The 20,310-nt window shown below is 46.5% G+C and overlaps 3 protein-coding genes across 5 annotated transcripts in view; 1 reads left to right on the top strand and 2 right to left on the bottom strand.

The window, feature by feature from the left end:
• Positions 1-362: 362 nt before the first annotated feature.
• On the bottom strand, positions 363-14,779 carry braf (B-Raf proto-oncogene, serine/threonine kinase). 2 transcript variants are annotated; one of them, XM_047022660.1, is made up of 20 exons: positions 14,617-14,779; positions 13,041-13,142; positions 12,658-12,945; positions 11,393-11,496; positions 11,050-11,152; positions 10,601-10,749; positions 10,168-10,287; positions 9,917-10,076; positions 9,401-9,440; positions 8,820-8,939; positions 7,823-7,956; positions 7,412-7,529; positions 7,151-7,235; positions 6,832-7,008; positions 6,485-6,531; positions 6,193-6,311; positions 5,676-5,807; positions 5,046-5,180; positions 4,131-4,284; positions 363-3,783 (listed from the first exon to the last, which is right to left on the bottom strand). In XM_047022660.1, the coding sequence occupies exons 1-20, from the start codon at positions 14,770-14,772 to the stop codon at positions 3,761-3,763; spliced, it is 2,466 nt and encodes an 821-aa protein (XP_046878616.1). In that variant the 5' UTR covers positions 14,773-14,779; the 3' UTR covers positions 363-3,760. The 2 variants fall into 2 exon arrangements, with proteins under 2 accessions (XP_046878616.1, XP_046878617.1); XM_047022661.1 differs by lacking the exon at positions 8,820-8,939.
• An 892-nt stretch (positions 14,780-15,671) lies between these two features.
• On the bottom strand, positions 15,672-16,816 carry mrps33 (mitochondrial ribosomal protein S33). Of its 2 annotated transcripts, none has more exons than XM_047022663.1 (3): positions 16,606-16,816; positions 16,263-16,479; positions 15,672-16,153 (listed from the first exon to the last, which is right to left on the bottom strand). In XM_047022663.1, the coding sequence occupies exons 2-3, from the start codon at positions 16,475-16,477 to the stop codon at positions 16,048-16,050; spliced, it is 321 nt and encodes a 106-aa protein (XP_046878619.1). In that variant the 5' UTR covers positions 16,478-16,479; positions 16,606-16,816; the 3' UTR covers positions 15,672-16,047. The 2 variants fall into 2 exon arrangements, with proteins under 2 accessions (XP_046878619.1, XP_046878620.1); XM_047022664.1 differs by having other exon boundaries at positions 16,654-16,816.
• A 3,070-nt stretch (positions 16,817-19,886) lies between these two features.
• Positions 19,887-20,310, top strand: part of tmem178b (transmembrane protein 178B) — a 59,978-nt gene continuing 59,554 nt past the window's right edge. Inside the window, exon 1 of the mRNA XM_047023317.1 lies at positions 19,887-19,999. The gene's annotated coding sequence lies outside the window, so the exon portion shown is untranslated. The remainder of the gene's footprint in view (positions 20,000-20,310) is intronic.

The raw sequence follows: 20,310 nt of genomic DNA, 5'->3' as shown, positions 1-20,310 counted from the left end.
TATGATGTTAGGTTAGCTATCCATTTATGACCTTGGATGGTGAGTTGATCATTTGTTATGTTGGTGAGGATGACACAAGAACAAAGCAAGCTCTGTTGTCCTGACACAGCCCTGGACAGTTGCATTTTTATTAAATATCCCTTTGTATCTACAATAGTACTATATTATCTTAAACACAACTCTGTGCATTGTTAAAACAGTTGCAGATGACAGATGGCAGTGGTAGGTACTGCCATCGTGTGGTCTGGTTGGCCAACCAGAAGACCACCTCCAGCAACCTTGCTGTGAAAGTGAAGCATTGAACGGCCTCTGCCCAGGCCTGCTGTTGTGCAGCTAGGAAAAGACCATGCGCGCACAAGCAGTACAGTTTTCATGCACTTCTTTAATATATCCGTTTTTCATATTCACAACAAATACATTAAGCTCTTTCTCCTTTTCATATAATACAGTCTTAAATATTTGTACACAAACATTTTTCTCAGAATGTCATCTATCAAAATGTCCTTTTCACCTTTGATTTCTTCATTTAAACGTTTTATAGCTCATTTCATGTTTAGTCTCCATGCCTTCTTGCAGACAGACAGTACTTCTTTTGTACAGTTATTTACAGGTGAAAATAATCTCCCAAAAGATTGAATGATAGTTCTCAGTCGAAGTGGGGGTGGAGAAGGTAGGGTGTCTAAGGTGCAGGTAAGGAGGAATGTGAAAAGAGTCCCACGAAAAAAAGTAACTCTCCAAAAAAATAGAAGGGTGAAACACTTAAGTTAGACACAAAAGCCAGAAAGAGCCAAAGAGTGGGATGAGAAAGATAGAAGTCAAAGAAATTCAGGTTCTGTTAGGTCCTGCAGGGTCCCTTCGCTTCAACGGAGCTATGATTCATAAGAGACACCTCTGTAACTGCATTCTCATATAAAATAACAACATCTCTAAAATAAATACAACACTTAAAAAATAAAACTACCGCTCAGCTCTTCAGTATTACATCTTAGGTTTTGTAACAGTGAAACTAAAAGGTGGCCCAGCGAGAGGGAAAGATAGAAACAAATGCATTTACACGTCCCTCTGAAAAATAAATGTACATATGTATATATTTATATATATCAAGGCAACAATCAAATCTTCTTCTGTGCCATCTTCAAGAATGTATCTCCATTGCCCTTTGGAATGGGTGTTGCCAGGTTTGTACTTGACCTTCTGAGTTCCTGTAAGGTTTGCTGTTTTTCCACATAAATGTAGGCCAAGACAGATTCAACACCAAACCCCAGTGTGTAGAGAGGCAGAGAGCTAGCGCCAACATCTGCATTAGCGTGCATTTGTAAAATAACGGACAGCGTAGACCTAGCTTACTGCAACACTCGAGACTCTACGAAAGCAGTGTTAAAGCCGGCTGTCATTGCAGATAACTTGTTTTATGGTTTTAACTGCTTGACAGCACCGTGTGGTATGCGGCCTTCCAGAAAACACTCATTATTGGCCCTTAATACACATACTTTGGCTTTCCAATTCCCACTTTGCTCAGTTCAGCTCCCACAGAGGAAATTGAATTTGGGGTAACAGACTCAGCATTCTGTCATGACAATTTATTTGTCAATAAAAAAAAACAGAAAAGAAAAGGCAAGTCGCTCATTTGCTTTCGATCTCATCTCTACAAAGTGCAAGTACACATGTCACAATGACCACACAAGCAGTTAAAGAAAGAATGGCTTCAAATAAAAAGTTTTGCCCCCCCCCTGCCACAAACCAAAAGGAACAGAAAAACAATATTTAATTCACATAAATAAGTTCGCAGGCCTGCCTGTCAAAAGAGAAAAAGGCAAACGACATCCAACAAAATAAAAGATATAAACCGTAAAATAACTATGACCTTTGAGACACACGCTGGAATGACAAAGTACAGGTGCATGTTTAGATAAAGGACAGAAGGGATGGGGAAAAAAACATCCAGCCTGAGCCAAACAGGATTTGAGAAGTCTTTTCAGCAGGTTGGTCTGGCCTGGCCGTTTCTTTTAGTATTTTCTGAAGCCGAGTGCAATATTAAAGCCACAACAAGAAGGGAAAATCCTACCAATGAGACGTCATGCACTTGCTATCAAGAGAATCAGAGTTTGGGGTTTGTGGCAGAAAACAAAAAAAGGAAACAAATAAAAACTAACCCCCCCGCCCCCAAAATAAAAGAAAACAGAGCTTAAGTTACATTGATGGCACCACTGCCTTAAAAAAATTTCTGTATGTGCAGCAAAGCTGGGAGAAGCCACAAGTTGCAAAGAGCAGTCCAACTACTAACGGCACAGTGCAATGTAAACCTTGAAAGTAGCAGCTGAGAGTGAAACAGACTTCCCTATGTGGACTCTTCACTCGGGCCAGGGACTTGAATGGATTTAGGGGGGAGGGGGGCGGGGGGGCACCCCCCGTGTCTTTTCCTTACAAGTACAAACACACTAGCAAAATGTTTCCCCCCAAAACGATGGAAAGATGTGTGCTGCCGTGCCCAAATGAGGCAGGGCTGGGGACGGGCTAGTGAAGGGGGGGGACGGGGGGGGGAGGGCGACGACATCCTCTTTATCCATCCCTGCTCAAGTCCCGGGAATACTGCCATTCAGTCCAGAGAGACGAGAGAGAGACAGAGAAACAAAGAGAGGCACTGGCGGCCATCTTGGTATCACACGCCGTCCGTCGCCATATACCCGTTTGTCAAGCAGACGCCACGGTGTCGTTTCCTCCCTGGAGACGAGGCGGAAGGAATTTCGGACGGTTGTCTGGACACGGGTGTGGGTTTCGGCTGAGGCAATTCAGAAGGCAAGACACGGGGATGGGCGAGGTGGGGGGGGGGGACATTGAAGGGTCGAGGTGGGGGGGACATTGAAGGGACTGGTGGGGGACGTCGTAATACTTCAATCCTGTAATGCTTGAGGCAAGTGAATTAGCACTGTGTGTGGCTCCGAGGGAGAAAACCACTCTGCTCCAAAAATGGTGAGCAACCCGTCTCCTTCATCGAATGAAACTCTCCCAAAAAGCTCAACGCCGGCAATTCCCCACGCACTGGGATCCAAATGATGAAGAGAGAAAGATTTCTATCAATATCTTTTAAGTCATTGCCCTGTTAGCGTTGTCCACTGTGGCCTCCAGCTCCTCTCAATGACTGGCTTAAACCTGATCCATCCACTTCTCTACAACCGATGGGCAGACAGGGAGGCCGGCCACTCCGTCCTCCAGCCCTGTGTCGTCATTGGTCCGAGTGCTCTTCCTGTGGCCCGGCCCACTTGCCTTTAATCATTTCCTATTGGCCAGGAGATGACGAGGCACGTGTGGCCAACACCTTTGACCTCTGCCGACCTCCCCTTCTTCACCCTCATCTCCGAGACCTCCTACTCCCAAGCCCCCACTCAAGCGTGTTTGGTGGGGCTTTTATCCCGACACGCCTTTTACCTTCTCTTCATCCCGTGTCGTTCTACCTCACTTAAGAACCCATTTTCAATGTTTTTTGGGGGATTTGATGTTTTTTTTTTTTTGTTTGTCAATGTGGCAATTTCCCAACGGAGACCTGCCAAAGTGGGCTGCTCCAGGGCTGTTCCCTTCATGTTTCAAACAGGAAGTAAACAGCACATTCTTTGAGATATATAGATATATATCTATATGTATATATATATATAGATATATATCTATATATAACTTTTTTTGTTTTTTGTAATGAAGGAATCCACCGTAGAACATAATACTTGTTGAGAAGTGACGAGGGATGGACTGTCAAAATCAGCAGCACTTATTTAAATGCTGAAAACTCCCCTGGAAAAGGGAGAGAGAGGGAGGGAGAAGAGAGAGAGGCCATCAGCATGCACACCCCGACGCCAGCACAGCAACACTTCAACATTGACATCATGGCTCTTTCACAAGATTATACTTCTGAACTGTTGAAAATACTGCAGGTCCTCTAGGGCTCTTATTAAAAGGTAGTTACTGCACATAGATTTATTAGTTTATGTATGACATGGATACTCCCTGTTCGGTGTGCGTAATAGAGTCAGCTTTTTAGGCATGCTTCAATGAGGGCAGTCTGTCGATTTGTCTGGCGTGCAACTGCGTATGAGACGTGACTAAGTTGACGTGTATACGCGTGAGCGTGTGTTGCTCACCGTAGCCCCCAGCCTGGATGGGAGTTTTGGGGGAGGCGCAGGCGTAGAGGCTGAAGTCCTCTGTCTGGAAGCCGGCGCGGTTCAGCGAGGGCTCGGAGGCGCTGCGGTGGATCTTGGGCAAGGAGCGAGCCAGCAGCTCGATGGACGCCAGGATCTGAAGGGAGGGGCATCATGGTACACATCGTTGAGTTCACAGGAAGTCAGCAGCAGTTTGAACCCCTTCGGTTTGGAGAGAGGGCCTGCTCTGTCCCCCCCCCCAAAGTGACTGGAAACGTTGTTTATTGAACCTTATCAGAAAACGGACTCATAGAACTACAAGCAGACGGCACTCTTAAAACCAGGAGGGAATTTCCTGGACCCTCAACTCCTCCCAATCCATTCCGTTACATTTCCATTCTTGAATTGTATTATTTCAAGAAGGTTATTACACACAGGGTGGCTGTTCTGCCTAGCCAAAGTAACTGAGCACAGTAACTAACTAACCAACCACCCCCTGACACTGTGATGACAATCTTTTGTATCCTGTTTGTTTTCCTTATGTAAAAAAGAGAGCTTCCTGGGCCTGTCTGCCTCCACACAGCTGCCCCATGTAGCACTCTGAGGCCCCCTGGTGGCGCCAGAGTAAACATGGACACACACAGAGGCTTTTTTCAGTTTCATTTTCCTTCACGCCTTTACTTAAATGCAATGCCTTACCTAGCTTCATTGGACAGGCAAGTATTTAAATGTTTGGGAAGGCCGGAGCAAATAAAAGAAACAGAACCTGTCCCAAATGGAGGAATGAAAGTTCACGTTGCCCTGTCAAAGACTGCCGGCAGTTGCCAAGCTTACAATAGTTCCGATTTCAAGTCTTTGACATCAACGGCGTGATGATCATGTTCACATTGTGAGGCAGTAGCGCGTGTGTTGGTTTACCTGTGGGAAGAGGGGCCTCTCCTCTCTCTTCTTCTTCAAGCAGTCGGCCATGAGTCTCCTCATGGCCTTGGGGCAGTTGCTGCGCACCTTGCTGAGGTCCGGAGACAGGTAGCCTCGGCCAACCATGAAGATGATCTACACAGGAAATGGGTGTCGGGGGTTAACTTACTCTGAACTCATGAAAAACAGGAATACCCAACATGTCTGCTCAGGGTGATGATTAACGACAAGGCAACAAGAGCTAATCATCTGACTTCTGCATCGTTTCCCCCTCAGGGCTGCAAGTGGGAGTTCCCCCTCTGTGGTTTTAAACACACGTGCACCTCATCTACATGTGAGCCGGAGACAGGATTCTGGAAAATGTTTAGGCTGTTTTCAAATGTGGGTCTTCCCCTTGTTTTGTCACTGCCTGTTTGGACACATCAAACCTTGAGGAGAGACTTGAAAAGTCTGGAAAAGTGACTGGAAAGTACATTACTAATACCAGTGCACCAGGTTTGTTTACATTTACATGTATGCATTTAGCAGACGCTTTTATCCAAAGTGACTTCCAAGAGAGTTTAAAAATCAGCATTTGACCTATAGGAGTTCTGGGGAGAAGAATCTGTCTGGACCAGAATCTGCTCTCACCTGGTCTCGGTTGTTAATGTTGGAGTAGGGCAGATAACCAGACATAAGCTCGTACAACACAATGCCAAAGGCGTAAACGTCTGACTGGAAGCTGTAGGGGTTCTTGTCCTGCAGGCGGATCACTTCTGGAGCCTGCGGAGGGAGACGGAAGAAGTTCCATCTTAGCGGTCAAACCTTGTTACAGAACCGCCAGAGCAAAATAGGTCAAAGCCACTGTGACATCAGCAGACTGCCGCGGAATTAGCAGACGTTGTTCAAGCGAAGCCATGTCAATCTCTGTAGGTTGATCCAAGATTGAAGTGCCATTACCAATGTTTTATGTTTTTTTGGGGTGTAATAGTATGCAAATGTCTCCACAGCAACCAACTAGGTCTTTTCATCTTTACAATAGAAGGTGACTTCATGAAAATGGCTAATGAGTTGATCGGAATGCCCGTTACTTACAGGTCAACAGGACTGCCTATCCAGTTAGGAATACAGGTGGACGATATGGACTCCATGACGCGGGTACACTCACCATCCACAAGATGGAGCCGGAAAGCTGTTCGAACTGGTGGGAGCCGCTCCAGCGAGACTTCACCGTGGCCAGGCCGAAGTCCCCGATCTTCACCGTCAGGTCCTCATGCAGGAAGATGTCTGGAAGGAAATGCGGGTTAAGGGCACGACGTTTTAGGAAAGTTGAAGAGCAAGCTGGAGAACCATCGAGGAGATGGTGTTTGAACAATGGATTTTGCACTGTGACTGAGTCTCCGGCTTCATAATGCCGTGGTGGGGCTTGTGGGGGACTGAGGGAGCGTTAGAAAGGATACTGTTGCTCTTCAGGTCTCTGTGGATGATTGACTTGGCGTGCAGGTAACTGGAGGAGGAACACAAAAACCAAAATTAGCAAAAAAAAACGGACAACTTCACACACCAGCCAGACGCAAAAAAAAAGCTCAGCAGGAAAACGTTTCATTTAGTTTCTACTCTTAAACGCCTTCAAAAAAAATTTGTTGTGAACAAATCGGAAGTCGTTCTAACCAAGTCCAAAAGGAAGCAAAACAACCTGGAACTGCTGACAACGACGGCACGTGACACATTGACACCCATCCGAAAAAGTGGGTCCAGGGTAGCATAAAAGGTGGGGGTGAACAGAAGCTAGGATTGGTCCACTCACTCCATGCCCTGCGCGGTCTGCCGGGCGATGTCGATGAGCTTGATCATCTCAAACTTGGTCTCGATGATGTGCAGGTGGTGGTAGAGGCTGGAGCCTTCACACCACTGGGTCACAATGGCCAGCTGAGGCTTGGTGGTGTAGCCCATGAACAACAGGATGTTGACGTGACGCGTTTTCCTGTTTGGGACAGGGGAGGGGTTAGAGCCGACTTGGTCCAGTTCCTAAAACGGGGGGGCTTGGTTTGCAAGCAAAATATGCGCTGACATTTTTGGGGGGGAAAGTGGAGCTTCTGGTCATCGATATGTCAACAAGTGTTTACCTTAGGACTCCCACTTCGTTCTTAAAGGCCTGAAGTTGCTGGGGAGTGGGGGCAGTGACATTCAACATCTTCACTGCCACATCACCTGTTGTGGGGGGTGCACATTATTAGTTGTTCTTAAAGAGAAGATCTGTGATTCCAAACACTCCGATCCGTCCCCTCTCCACAGATGAAGGAGGTGGGGTTAACATGGTCAAAGCAGGTCACCCTTTGCCAGTACCATGCCACATGAATGAGCGCAGAGCATGGAGTGGGACCCACCGTGCCACTTCCCCTTGAAGACCGTTCCAAAGGAGCCGGAGCCTATCCTCTGACCCAGGGTGATCTGGCCCTCCGAGATCTCCCAGTCGTCGCTGGAGTCCCGTCTACCCAGGGTTTTCTGTAGGGGAGAAACTAGCGTCAGTCAAGTCTGCCACATACAGCAATACAACTGCTAAAAGTACACGTTGAAATATCGCTTCACAAGGAGGAGGTAGAGGAGGATTTAGGGTAGGTCCAGAACCGTTTTTTTATTTTCTTCATAAAGCAAGGTGCTAACTGAGCTACAAGTCCGCTCTGTTTCGTTAGCGACGTCGCTAAGCCTCACCATTTTATTGCTCTGTTACGTTAGCGACGTCGCTAAGCCTCACCATCTTATTGCTCTGTTACGTTAGCGACGTCGCTAGGCCTCACCATCTTATTGCGGTCCTCGGACGACGATGACGACTTCCGCTCCCTCGGGCACGGAGACTTCTGTGGCGCCTTCACATTGGTCAGCGAGCCGGGCAAGGAGGCCGGGGGCGTGGCCGACAGTCCCGCCATGGACCCTAAGAGGGGGGGAAGGTGGCCGGAAGGGAAGGGGGGGAGGGAGGGATTTTAAAGGGGGTTGGGTCGGAAGAGAAAAATAAATAAATAAAAGAATGATGAAAATGACAGAAAGCGGAAGGGTCAAAAAGACGGCAACAGGAGGAGAGAGAGCGTGGAGGGAGGGAGAGAGGGAGGGAGAGAGGGAGGGAGGGAAGCAAAGAAAGAAAGAAGCACAAAGGAAGAGAAGGGGACGGTAGGGTTTTTTTTTTTGGGGGGGGTGGGGGGTGGGTGGGGGCAGGGTTGAGGGATCTGTGTCTGTGCCCTGGTGCTGTGAGTGAGGTGAGGTCACACTCCACATGCAGGGGGGAGAGGAGCGTGGGTTGTTGGGAGGTGATGTGGTGCCTGGTTCTGTGAGGAATCATGGGAAATCTAGCACACCATCACAACAGGTAACTGACTTCTGGTTAACCACAGAAAATCATATAAAACTATCGACGCATATGCCTAAAGTTATGAATTTTTACCGTGTTGCATTATTTTATTCTAATAGTCTTATTTTAGACACACACTGGAAGGAGGAAACGATTTGAGGATGATTGTAAGCTACGCTAAATTAGTCTTTTCTCTGATTGGTGCAACACTCCCATGAGATCCTTGTAGGGGACCAAGAGTGTGTGTGGTTGAGAGAAAGAGAGAGCGATTGTGTGAGTGTGAGAGCTAGAGAGAGTGAGAATAGAGACACACACACACACAGTGGTGTGAAACGGAGGTGGTTGGTGAAGGGGCGGGGTGGTGGTGAGGAGGGGGGGGGGGGGGGGGGGGGGGGGACTCGCGCGCACACGCACACACACGCACACACAAACACACACAGAGGCCTAGCTACCTCGGAACACGGGCTCGGGCTCAAAATCAAACACTATGTCATTGGGGTAGGAGTTTAGGAGGGGGCTTGAGGTCCGTGTTCGGTGCTTCCTGAAGCAGCGGGCGGGGTGTGTTGGGGGGGCTGCAGTGGGGAGAGAGACAGACACACGATCACTGGCCCTAAAGCCTAGCCACTCAACCGACCACCCACCCCCACCCCATTTCTCATTCTTTACTTAGTACAACACTCCCCCTTCAACATGGGGAACCGGTTGGCAAATAAGCCTATGTCCCTGGGCACGGCTGGCTCTTAAAAGGGGATGTGTCCCTCTTAAAAAGAGACGGGAGCCACTTCACAACACACAAAATGACTGGATAAGTGTCTGTGTTTTTTGTGGCGTTGTGTCCTGTCGGGGGTTGCAGGCGTGGCGGAAGGGGCCGGAACTTAACGGGAGAGAGGTGGTCTGAACTTGCGGGGCACTGTGTGGGACACAGAGGGTACGCGGAGGTAGGGTGAGGGGAACAGCTGCTCAGTGGATGCTGTGGGGGGGGGGGGGGGGAAGCTCCCCGCGCCTCCCCCCCTAACGAGGATTCCATCCTTACCTCCTTCGGACCTCTGTAAACCTTGGTCTCGAATCAAGTCCTGGAATCAGAGGAGTGGCAACATGTCAGAACGCGTCGCCACAGAATCTCTCTGCGTAGGCTAGTGCCGTGGAAGAAACTGGCGGCACGGACAGCAGATTTTAACAGCATTACAGACAATACGAAGTGTCGGGTAAAAACAAACACACTCCGGCTCGTCTCGGCGGTAAACATGGGCGAGCCTCCAAAAGCAACCCTTCTGGGATGGAGAGAGAGCGATAGAGACAGAGAGATACAAATATATAGAGAGAGAGATATAGAGAGAGAGATATAGAAAGAGAGATATATAGAGAGAGAGAAAGAGAGAGAGATAAAGAGAAAGAGATAGAGATATAGATATATAGAGAGAGAGATATATATAGAGAGAGAAAGAAAGAGAGATAGAGAGAGAGAGAGATAAAGAAAGAGAGAGAGATAAAGAGAGAGAGAGAGAGAGAGAGAGAGAGAGAGAGAGAGAGAAAGAGAGGCAGGACTCACGTCGATGTTGACAGGCTCGATGGTGTTGATATGGACGTTGGGGGCGGAGCTGGAGCGGTCCCTCTGGCCAAACTGGTTGCGGTGGTCCTCCTCCCCGGGGCGGAACCCCTGGGGAATGGGGATGGACTTGGACGGAGACACGCTGGCGTGGCACAGGGACCTGGAGGAGGAGGGGGGTAGAACGTCAGGTTAGACGGACAGACGTGTAGGGAAACAGTGGTTGTGACTGAGACAGGGGGCGGGCGACCCACCCGGGGGAGTCCGAGGGGGGCAGCGAGGGGTAGGCCTCAGACACGGGGGTGGTGCCCTCTGAAGACGCCTCCTCCTGGGTGATGGGGTGGTGCTCGAAGAACTTGGACACCAGCAACAAGCTGCAGGAAAACACAGAAGGTGAGAAACGCTTCACATCAGGCTCAGAGGAAATCTATAGGAGGAAGTCAGGAACAAAAGTAATTACTGTTAAAACCTTGTCTTGGGGTCAAACAGTATTTCAAGACAGCGACTGGGAGTTAGGGTATGTAGAGTTTGAAAGTAAGGCGGGGGGGGGGGGGGGGGGGGGGGGGGGGGGGGGCTGGCTACTTCATCACCATCATCAAATGACTAAAAAACAGCATTGTAACCCAGGTGTGGAAGACAGACCCATCTCTAAATACGTGACCTCTGACCCCCCCGGCGTGTACTCACTCCAGCTGGTCGTAGTTGACACACATGAGGGGCACCTCGGTGCTGCAGCGCTGGTGGAACTTGTAGCCGCAGGTCTGACAGCGGAAGCCCTGGAACAGAAGCTTCCGGCAGAAGTCGCAGAAAGCCAGGGTAAAGAATGTCTTCCTCACCTGTCAGACACACACACAAACACACAATATTAATTGAATAAGTTATTTTTTTTATAGATCAATTCATATCCCGTTTGGATTTAAGCTTCGCATACAAGTTATTAGAGATGGGTGTGCTCCAACAAGTGGTCTGGATGGTTTCAAAACAAATGGGCCTTCTGGTTATTTACATACCCTACATTCAGAAAGAGACGCAAATATTGTCCGGGTGGACTGAACGACCTGACTCCCTAAGCCTGTGCTGTGCTCGGTCGAACGTCCTGCCCTCGCCGGTTTGCCACCGATCCCCCTCGTACTCACAAAGTTGTGCGTCGTCAGAGGCACGTTCTCCAGCACCTCCACGTGCAGCTCCTCCCCCGTCAGCCAGGAGATGTCCGTGTCCCAGCCAATGGGCTTCTTCTCTCTGAAACAGGAAGAAGAGGATTTTCCGTGGCAAGCTCGTGGTTGGGTTGTGGCGGAGTGAATATCAACCGTGTGTACGCAAATCATTGCACCCGTTTGGACGAGTGATTGTTCAGTACGGCACAAGCAGAGAGGATCACAAAGAAACAGTGGACCACGTTCAGTACAATCAGTAATAATTGTGTGTGTGTGTGTGTGTGTTATGTATGTGTGTTCTAAAAGACAGGTTATTGGCCCTTACCCATCTTGTATCCTGTAGACAGCGCAACACTCAGGGATCAACCCCCTCATCATCAGAGCTTTCTTCAAAGAGTCTCTGACAGTCATCCCACAGCGGGCAGGAACCTGAAGCACACATCACACACACACACACACATCACATCACACACACCGGACTTTCCTCAATTGTTGGTCAAGCGTTCCAAATCAAATCCGTTCGTCTGAAGCTTTTGCAAATAGAGGCAAAGCCGTTTGATGAGATAACTATCGAGCTTTGTCAAAGGATATGGATCCCCTTCGTTCTTCACCCTCTTCCTCTCCTTAAATCTGGACAGACGCTGTGGAACTTCTGTGTCTGTCTCTGTCTGTCTCTGTCTGTCTCTCTGTCTGTCTCTCTGTCTGTCTCTCTGTCTGTCTCTCTGTCTGTCTCTCTGTCTGTCTCTCTGTCTCTCTCTCTGTCTGTCTCTCTGTCTCTGTCTCTCTCTCTGTCTCTCTCTCTGTCTCTACCACACTCTGTGTGTCTGTCTGTCTGTCTGTCTGTCTGTCTGTCTGTCTGTCTGTCTGTCTGTCTGTCTGTCTGTCTGTCTCTGTCTCTGTCTCTGTCTCTGTCTCTGTCTCTGTCTCTGTCTCTGTCTCTGTCTCTGTCTCTGCTTGCAAATAGAAGCCTAGAGACAGAGAGAGAGACAGACAGACAGCTTCACACTGTGCAGCTAACCAAAGTAAAGGGGGTCACCTACATTCAGTCATTCCCCTGGCTGCACATGGCTCGCCAAGCTGTTAAGAGGGAGGGGGGGGGGGGAAATGCATTTCAAAAACAGCCCTTCCTTCGAAGCATCGACCTCGGTTCGAACAGGCGTCAAACAAACATGGCATCTATTTCACTAAGCTCACAGTCGCGTCAGAACCCTCGGTCACTCGGCTGCCAGTCATTTGTTTTGGCCACACCCTTGTGTGGCCTGTCACACCTCAACTAAGACCTGGGCCTTTTGTTTACCTGCGTGATCAAAACGAAACAGGATCATACAGAACACACAACAGTGCGATACAGTCATGAAATATTTACGGAAGGATGTGTTTTTGGCCAACAGTACTCTGATGTCATCACACCTGGCAGAGGTGACACGGAGGCACGGTAGAAACCGAGCTGAGCTTCGAGTAAATCTGCGTGTTGTGCCCCAATACACCCCCCCCCCCACCCCGCCTCCCAGCTTATCAAACCGACGTACTCCGACATTACACCTCCCCTTTCCCACAGCACCCCCCTCACCCCCCCCCCCCCCAACCTACCACAGTCCTCTGCTTGTTGGGCAGGAACACCCTGACGATGGGCTTCTGTGGAGAGCGCGGGTTGGCCCGGGCGGCGTCGGAAGGCGTCTGCAGGACGGCCAGGGTGTTTGGGGCCGACGGGAAGGCCTGGGCCCCGCCGCTGCCCCCTCCGCCCATCGCGGCCTCCAACAGCCCGGGCATGGGGGAGGAGGAGCAGGAGGAGAAGTCGGTGCCGTTGCCCATGGCCTCCAGGAGTTGCTGCTCCCTCTGCTGCAGGGCGTCCAGCTTACTGGTGTACTCCTCGTAGGCCTGGGGGAGGGGGGGGGGAGGTCAGAGGTTAAAGGCCGCTCTGTTCACCCACACGGAACAAAGCCCCTGTTTTGTCCAAGTGTCTCTCCGCTCACCTCGAGATATATGGACGGGGGGTTGTGTTCGCCACCAAACTTGTCGAGAAGTGCTTCAAGGTGCTCTTGCGTCAACTTAATCATCTGCTTGATATTCCATATCTGCAACGAAGACAGCAAAGCGATGACTTGAACCATTTCGCCTTTTGATAGACCTTCTTGAAAACGTGACCACGGGCGGCCCTGAAGCGACACCCGCTCTCTGCCCCCACACTCCCCGAGCGAGAGAAAGCCATGTCCACGGCCGGGGGAATCAGAAGGTTATCACCCCACACACCGAGGTGAGAGCTTGGCCTGGGAACATTCCCCAGGCTCTTCTCTGTCCAGACCCTGGCTTGCGACGCCAGCAAACAGCCAGGCTTTCAAAGACTGCAAGCTAAGCCGACAAGTTCAGTTCTGGTGGCTCAAAGGGCTAACATTCAAGTACAAATTGGGGTTAATGCAGCTGAGCAAAGGATCATTTTGCAATCATCACTTTGACCCCAAATAGCTCTATCAAATCCTAACCATACTTGGTAGGCCCATCAGCTTTGTACGGACCAAAATCCTGAGCCAATTAAGTCTTTAATTGATCCAATTATATAGTTGTGGTATAAAAGGCTTGGGGACCTTGTCATACTTATCCAATAAACTGATCAACTCCACATTAATCAATGAGTTACCAGGACAAGATCTTATGGTTTGGCATTTCTCAAATGTTCAACTTTATAAACAACTTTTAGGAAAGTACATGACCACCATTTTATTTATTTGTTGTGCTCATTATTGCTCTGTGACAATTTTGGAATTCGACCAAAAGAATGGTCAGCAAGTAAAAATAACTGATGGGCAAAGACTACACTTTAAATATGTTATTTCTGGTTGACTGCAATGTTTGGTTTCGGTCTATGTGGAGCAATAATGTATACTGATAGGCCAACGGATGGGTGTTTGGTTCCTCAGTTTTTCCTTCATGGGCCACCTCAAATAAGGAATGTTGAATATAAAATGTAGTAGCGTTTTAGGCACAACAAAGCTGGGCTTTCATAGGACAAACCCCAATTCATAAAGGCCCAGAGTGACCGCAAATAATTCACCAAAATCAAATAAAAAGTTACTATTTAGTCATTTATCCTAGTACGTAGGTATGTCAACAGAAGATAAAAGCGATTTGTTGGGTTGCAAACGGTGGAAGGCTTTGGAGTAGCAACCGCATCATTGCCAAATGGTTTGAGAACGGCAAGCTAGATAGCCTACTGTCGTTGGCTGCAGCTGCAGTAAGAGCGCTGGAAAAAATAAAGCGAAAATTGAATGAAATATGGCAGGCCTGAAATAAACATTGAGCCTGCGGAATAAAATAGGGATACAAATTGATCTCCGCTGTTACACGAAAATTCGGAATAAAAGTCTTTAAAGTCAGTTAATAAACGCACGATATTTGATGAAATCATACATTTGTGTGCATCGTCTCGCCCCCTGCAATGCATCCCCACGATCCATATTGCAGCCGGTGTTTCCTGAAGATTTACATCCAGCTACCTCCGCTCAGAATCCCTTTCCCCTCGCTCCTCTTTATCCCCTGTACCCCGTTGCATACCTCCTCATCCTGCGGACATTCGGGTATCCCAATGCAGCAGGTGGAGTCGATCCCGGCACCCAGTTCTTCTAGTCCCCGCTCCCGCTCCGGATCACGGTCCATGGTGTCTCCGTTGAAGACGGGCGGTGGGGACTCGGCGCTGCTCAACGCCGCCATTTTAAACTGCGAGAAACTGAGTGGAAAATAATAGAGGAAAGGAACGTAGGCAGATGTACAGGAGGGGGAGACAGAAACGCGAGAGACACTGTTTTCGGGGTTAACGGGAATGGATTTAGTGCATCTGATGAGAGATGGGTACTACTTACTACTAACTGTGTTCCGGGATTGATTGGTGTTTGATAGTTTGCAGTGCTGAAGTAGCCTATCATGATAGCCAATACGGTTATAATGATAGGTGGATTCTGAAACCCTGTTGACATTTTCTTGCAAATAACATCAAGTATCTCGAAATGCAAGGCTTTTTTCATTGTCTGGTTTGTTTGCTTTTTTGTTTACATGCTCATGAAATCATCTGAACAGTTTTTCAATGAGTTACTGTTTAATCAGCTGCACAGGTCTTAATTTACAATAGGCTATATTCTTACACAAACTCAAAGCATCATGCACTGGGGAGTACAATGTCCCGAATATTGGCCTAAATGTGCAGTCTTTATAAAATCCCCATTTGCCAAAAACCGTCAATGATGTTTTTTTATGTATCAGATGTATTGAATGAGTGGGCTGGCTTCTCATTCTGGACACCAGCTGAGTAAACAGGTGGCCGTGGCTGTGACTAAGGATATGAGATGAATCAGGGGGTCTACTAGTCACTGACTAGCTCTTAAATCTGTGTCTATGAGGCTGGACTTGTATAACACTGCACTTTCATTCATCCTCCTAACAATATCTTGTTGGCAAGCAATGTGTTGGGTAACCCAACAAAGCAGAGCTGGCAAAGTGTAGACTAACACCATGTTCATCCATCCAATGTAGCAAATAGTAAAAGGCTGTAGCACTGGAATCCGTTTTTGCATTAGGACGCTTGCTGTCGGTCATGAATGCATCAAAACTAAACATTTTGCACTTGGAAGTATTTTATTTTACATGTAAATGAATGGTTTGACCTTAAAAGGGGACACAGCTTTTTAGAATGATGAACATACACTGATACAGTAATGTCTCTATGCAATCAGAGGCACGCATGATCAGATTATAATGAGCTGGAAGTAAAAAATAAGATCAAAACATTGTGAAATATGTGTACAGAAACCTTGTATTGGTCAACTGCAAACATATGCTTACAAGGCGTCCATTGACCAGCTGTTAAACATCTACTAAGTCAATTTGACCCATCATTCGAGAATGACTCCTGTCCTCCACAAGTGAGTGTGGTTGTCATGCCATTACTCTAGCCACTCAAGGTAAAACAATAGTCCAATACCAAAGTTAATCTTATTTTTTCTTGGTAGCTCTCTTTCCTTCTCCTTTCTTTGGTTTCCCCTTGCCTCGTAGTTTTTTTAGGCGCCTCATTTCGTCCTTGAAGTCCTCATGCTCATCTCTGTAAAAGGGGGAAAATATGGTTATTGAGGGAGTGTCTCCATTAAAGACCAACACTGGGCCTGCGTCCAACTTAAATCGTGTTCGAACACGTTAAGAGATCTAGTTACCTGAACAATCCCATGAACCTCAGCTTTTGTGTCAGTGCATAGTAGATCTTGTGCTGAGGGTACCAGTCGTAGACTTCCTTCCTCTGGGCCATGGGCTGCTCTTTGAACAACTGGACAACCTTCATGGAACTGGAATCCGTGGAGCGCACCACGTCCCCAAAGATGCGTGCACTGAGGCGCCCCATGCGTACAGCATAGTTGGACAGATTGGCCATTGCTGGAATGTACAGAGAAGAGCATTTGCCAATATATTTAGCAAAATGTGATGCCCATGCTGGCATAGGATGCCGCAACATGAATGACAAAATGGCACACTGACTGTGGCTTCAAAGCCAATACGTACCTGTATCTGGTCAGACAGACAGTCGTGTTATATCAAATGCATACACACCTCTAAAGAATGAATCCACACATTGAATTTCTGTTTTCGGAGCTTAATTGTTGTTTTAAAGCTACGTATACATACTGCTTAATGTTGTCTTTACGCTAGCAAGCTAACCTTCAGACATGCCATGAATAGTTTAAAGCCCATCGACCGAATAAACAGATGACTGCGCAGACGCAGGTCGCAGTGGTTTGATTGGTGTTTCGTTTGGCAAAAACGTTTCTAACTGAATATTTTAATTTAGCATGTGTCTTTTGTACACATATATATTAGTTAATTAACACAAAAGGTGTTTAAATAAATAAAAATACACAACTAAAAAGGTATATTGTTTTGATGTACGTTGACCACATGGGATCTAGCATACGGAACAGTCCGACGCCGTAAACAATCCGTCCAACACATTTACTTTAGATTTGTGTATATAGTTCCACTTAAACCTTGATGGCCTGAAGGTGCAAATTATATTATGTTCCACATAAATGTTCTTATGTTTATTTCATAGTTTAAAGTGATTATATAATTACACATTGTATTATTACACGTTATTTTAACCTCTATACTTTCTGTGATTCAGTCTTATCTCATTGTTTTATTTTTGTTGTTATGGTTTTGAGTTTTAACTAGTTGGACCATCTGGCCATTACAGTACACCTCTAATCTGCTTGGATTTTAGCCTGGCCACCATGTATCAAATGGGCAGTGCAGGCTGTCTGATCACCCTGTTGGTCATGACACATGTTGGGTATTCTCTCTGTGTACTGGATGGGCCTTCTCAGCTCCTCACACTACGCTGCATCCCATCTTCTTCTGGACATATCCCACATAGACCTTCTTACCATTCATCTCATCAGCTTCTGATGGATCCCCAGGCATCACGTTGACACCAAAGACTTTCCTCAGCCTTTGGTTTATGTCCTCAATCTCCTCGTCCAAGTTTAAGTTTGGTCTACCCCAGGTGGGGGTCCACTGAGGGCCCTGACTGTGATACCAATCATTTGGCCCATGACCTTGTCCATAGTCATACTTTGGACAAGCACGTCTAATTTCCACAGGCTGCTGATGTTAGACAAAGGCATACCCAAAAGAGTACTGTTAGTACACCGAATGCCTTTGAGGAACAAAAGGCAATGGAATGCTTTTGCACTCGCCAAATCTATAAATGAGTCTATCAAATGAAATGTATTCCTCAAAAAGCAATATCTTTTTTGGGATGCAGACTATAATTGGTCATGGTAACAGTTCAATCAGACTGATTTGACAATTCATAAAAAGAGAGATTGTGACAGATTGTGAAAAGAGAGATTGTGACAGATTGTGACGTTTATATTCTTTATGTTATACTACCACAGGATGGCGACAAATGCCAAGAAATTGTGAAACGGCAGCCAGGCATTGAACCGTACACTGTCTGCCCTGGTGTGCCCCAGCCAGCCCCATACACCCACAGCTTCAGAGCTGATCATGAAAACATTAGAGCAATGAGTGGGTGGTCAGAGGACCCTGACATAATGTTCCTTAGCAAAGTATGACTCATCTAGCTTGGCATAATGATAGAACAAGTCAGAACAACCTCACAGCAAACACTGAAGGACAAGTATGCCGTAGTTGCTAGATGGCCTGAGTAGATGGCCTGCTACATCACAAGCTATACAATTGCAAGGCCAGAGTAAGGAATATTGATCCTAGTTGCTTTATAGCAATCACACACACGCGTGCACACACACACACACACACACACACGCACGCACACACGCACACACACACCTCCTCTAAAGGCTTGCATGCCACTCCCACTGTTAGGTGGAAAAAAACAGATTTCTTCTTAAACTGTAAAATGGGGAGAGAGGCATTGACGTCACTACGAAAACGCGCTCAGTTTTGACAGCGAGTCTGTCCACTAGGTGGTGATCTGTTGAAGGGGGAGGTTCAGTGTTAACAGCCGCTCCCATCAGCATTACGATCACGTCCCATCTCCTCCAGCAGTGGATGTATCCATTAATACAGCGCCGACGATGAAAAAAAATGAAACAAGATAACAAGTACACAAATAGCTATCGACAAATTGGGTGCATTGTAGAAACTAAATTAATTTTCAAAGTGTATGTTTAAAAATGAAAAGCTGTGGGAAATAACTTTTCAACAATGCAATGTCTGACTTTAAAAGTGATTAGTAATCTGCAAAGTGTCACTCAGACTGTCAAAACGCAAGACAAGTGCCGCAAAATACATAGGCTACAGTGGAATATTGTTGTCAAAGTGATATAATTATGAAGCTGCCCCCCACCCCCAAATACATAAATAAATAAATGTATTATAATAATAATACAAAAAATACATAGAAAAATATATAGAAATTGTTTCCAGTTTCCAAAAAGTATGTATGGGTGGGTAGGTCAAATGTAGGGCTACAATAGGTTATCTTGAAGTGAAAGGCACGTGTATAAGGTTAAGAGAACTACGTTTTCTTTATTGAGATGGTAGTGTTTCCTTCGCCAGGGAAGCTAGCTCCATTGACAGGCAAAGTTGATGACTCTCCAGCTGTAGGCTGACTCACTGACAGGTGGGCACTAGCACTCCCATAAATTATTCAGGCATGCCCGCACACTTCCACATTGCAATTATTGTATGCGCAGGAGTCAGTGGTGTCAGTGTTTCCAGAGGTCTATTCATTTATTCATACAGTCATAAACAACATATATTAGATTGTATTTCTCCATACATCAAAATACTAGGCCTAAACGTCTCTTCTCCTATTTACTCTTATCCTCTTCGTCTCATAGTTAGGGTAGTTAGGTCTGAACCCAAAGGTCCAAATTACATTTCGAGATCTTTGTGGGCGGGTTGACAATGTGTCTGGTCAAGTAAGCATATTACCCACAATAAACAATATTTAATTAATAAATAAGCAATATGTGACTACATAATTTATTAAATGGTACCACACATTTGATTAGCAGTCATAAACGATGGTGTCTTGAAGATGCGTAAATAAAAAAAAAATATCAGTGGCTCGCCTACATGACATCATCAGATTGGAAAACCTAGGTATATAGTCAAGGCTTTTAGCTATTTGTAGTGTAGCCTATAATGTTTGCACCAACCCACGTGATATTGCAGCCTATCGCATTGTAGTTTGTTTTTTTACAGTATTTTATCTCTATAATTTTGTAACGAGAGCGAAGGCAGCTGCCACGTCAAACAACATAAATTGAGAATTGCCAACAGCGCATGTCAGTATAGTGAAGAAACATCTTCGAGAGGCTTGCTGTGAATATTTGAACTCCAAACACATAGGCTTTAGTTTCCGGCTGCGTTTGGAATAAATGAGATAACTAAAGCATTTATGGCGGTGAGTTGCATTGCTAGACCAATCATTTTTCCATAATATATTTCGGCCTTATTGGAAATAAATAGACATACGGAATGTGAAGTAAATACCCCATGATTTTCTTTATAAACATTACCGCGCCATTACCACTGGTTAGTTAATGTAAAGGTGTGACAGCTGTTTTCCATTTACTCTGCTGCGCAAATAGTTTGGGTAGCCATGCTTTTGATCGAACATCAGACTGCCTTTTTCAAGGGTGGGGTGGTTGTTTAAAATCACAACAATGCTAATTAAACTAACACAATAAAAATATATATTTTAGAACAAGCAAA

This window comes from Hypomesus transpacificus, chromosome 7 (assembly GCF_021917145.1).
Source record: "Hypomesus transpacificus isolate Combined female chromosome 7, fHypTra1, whole genome shotgun sequence".
Lineage (NCBI taxonomy): Eukaryota > Metazoa > Chordata > Actinopteri > Osmeriformes > Osmeridae > Hypomesus > Hypomesus transpacificus.
This window is presented reverse-complemented; position numbering and strand designations above follow the sequence as displayed.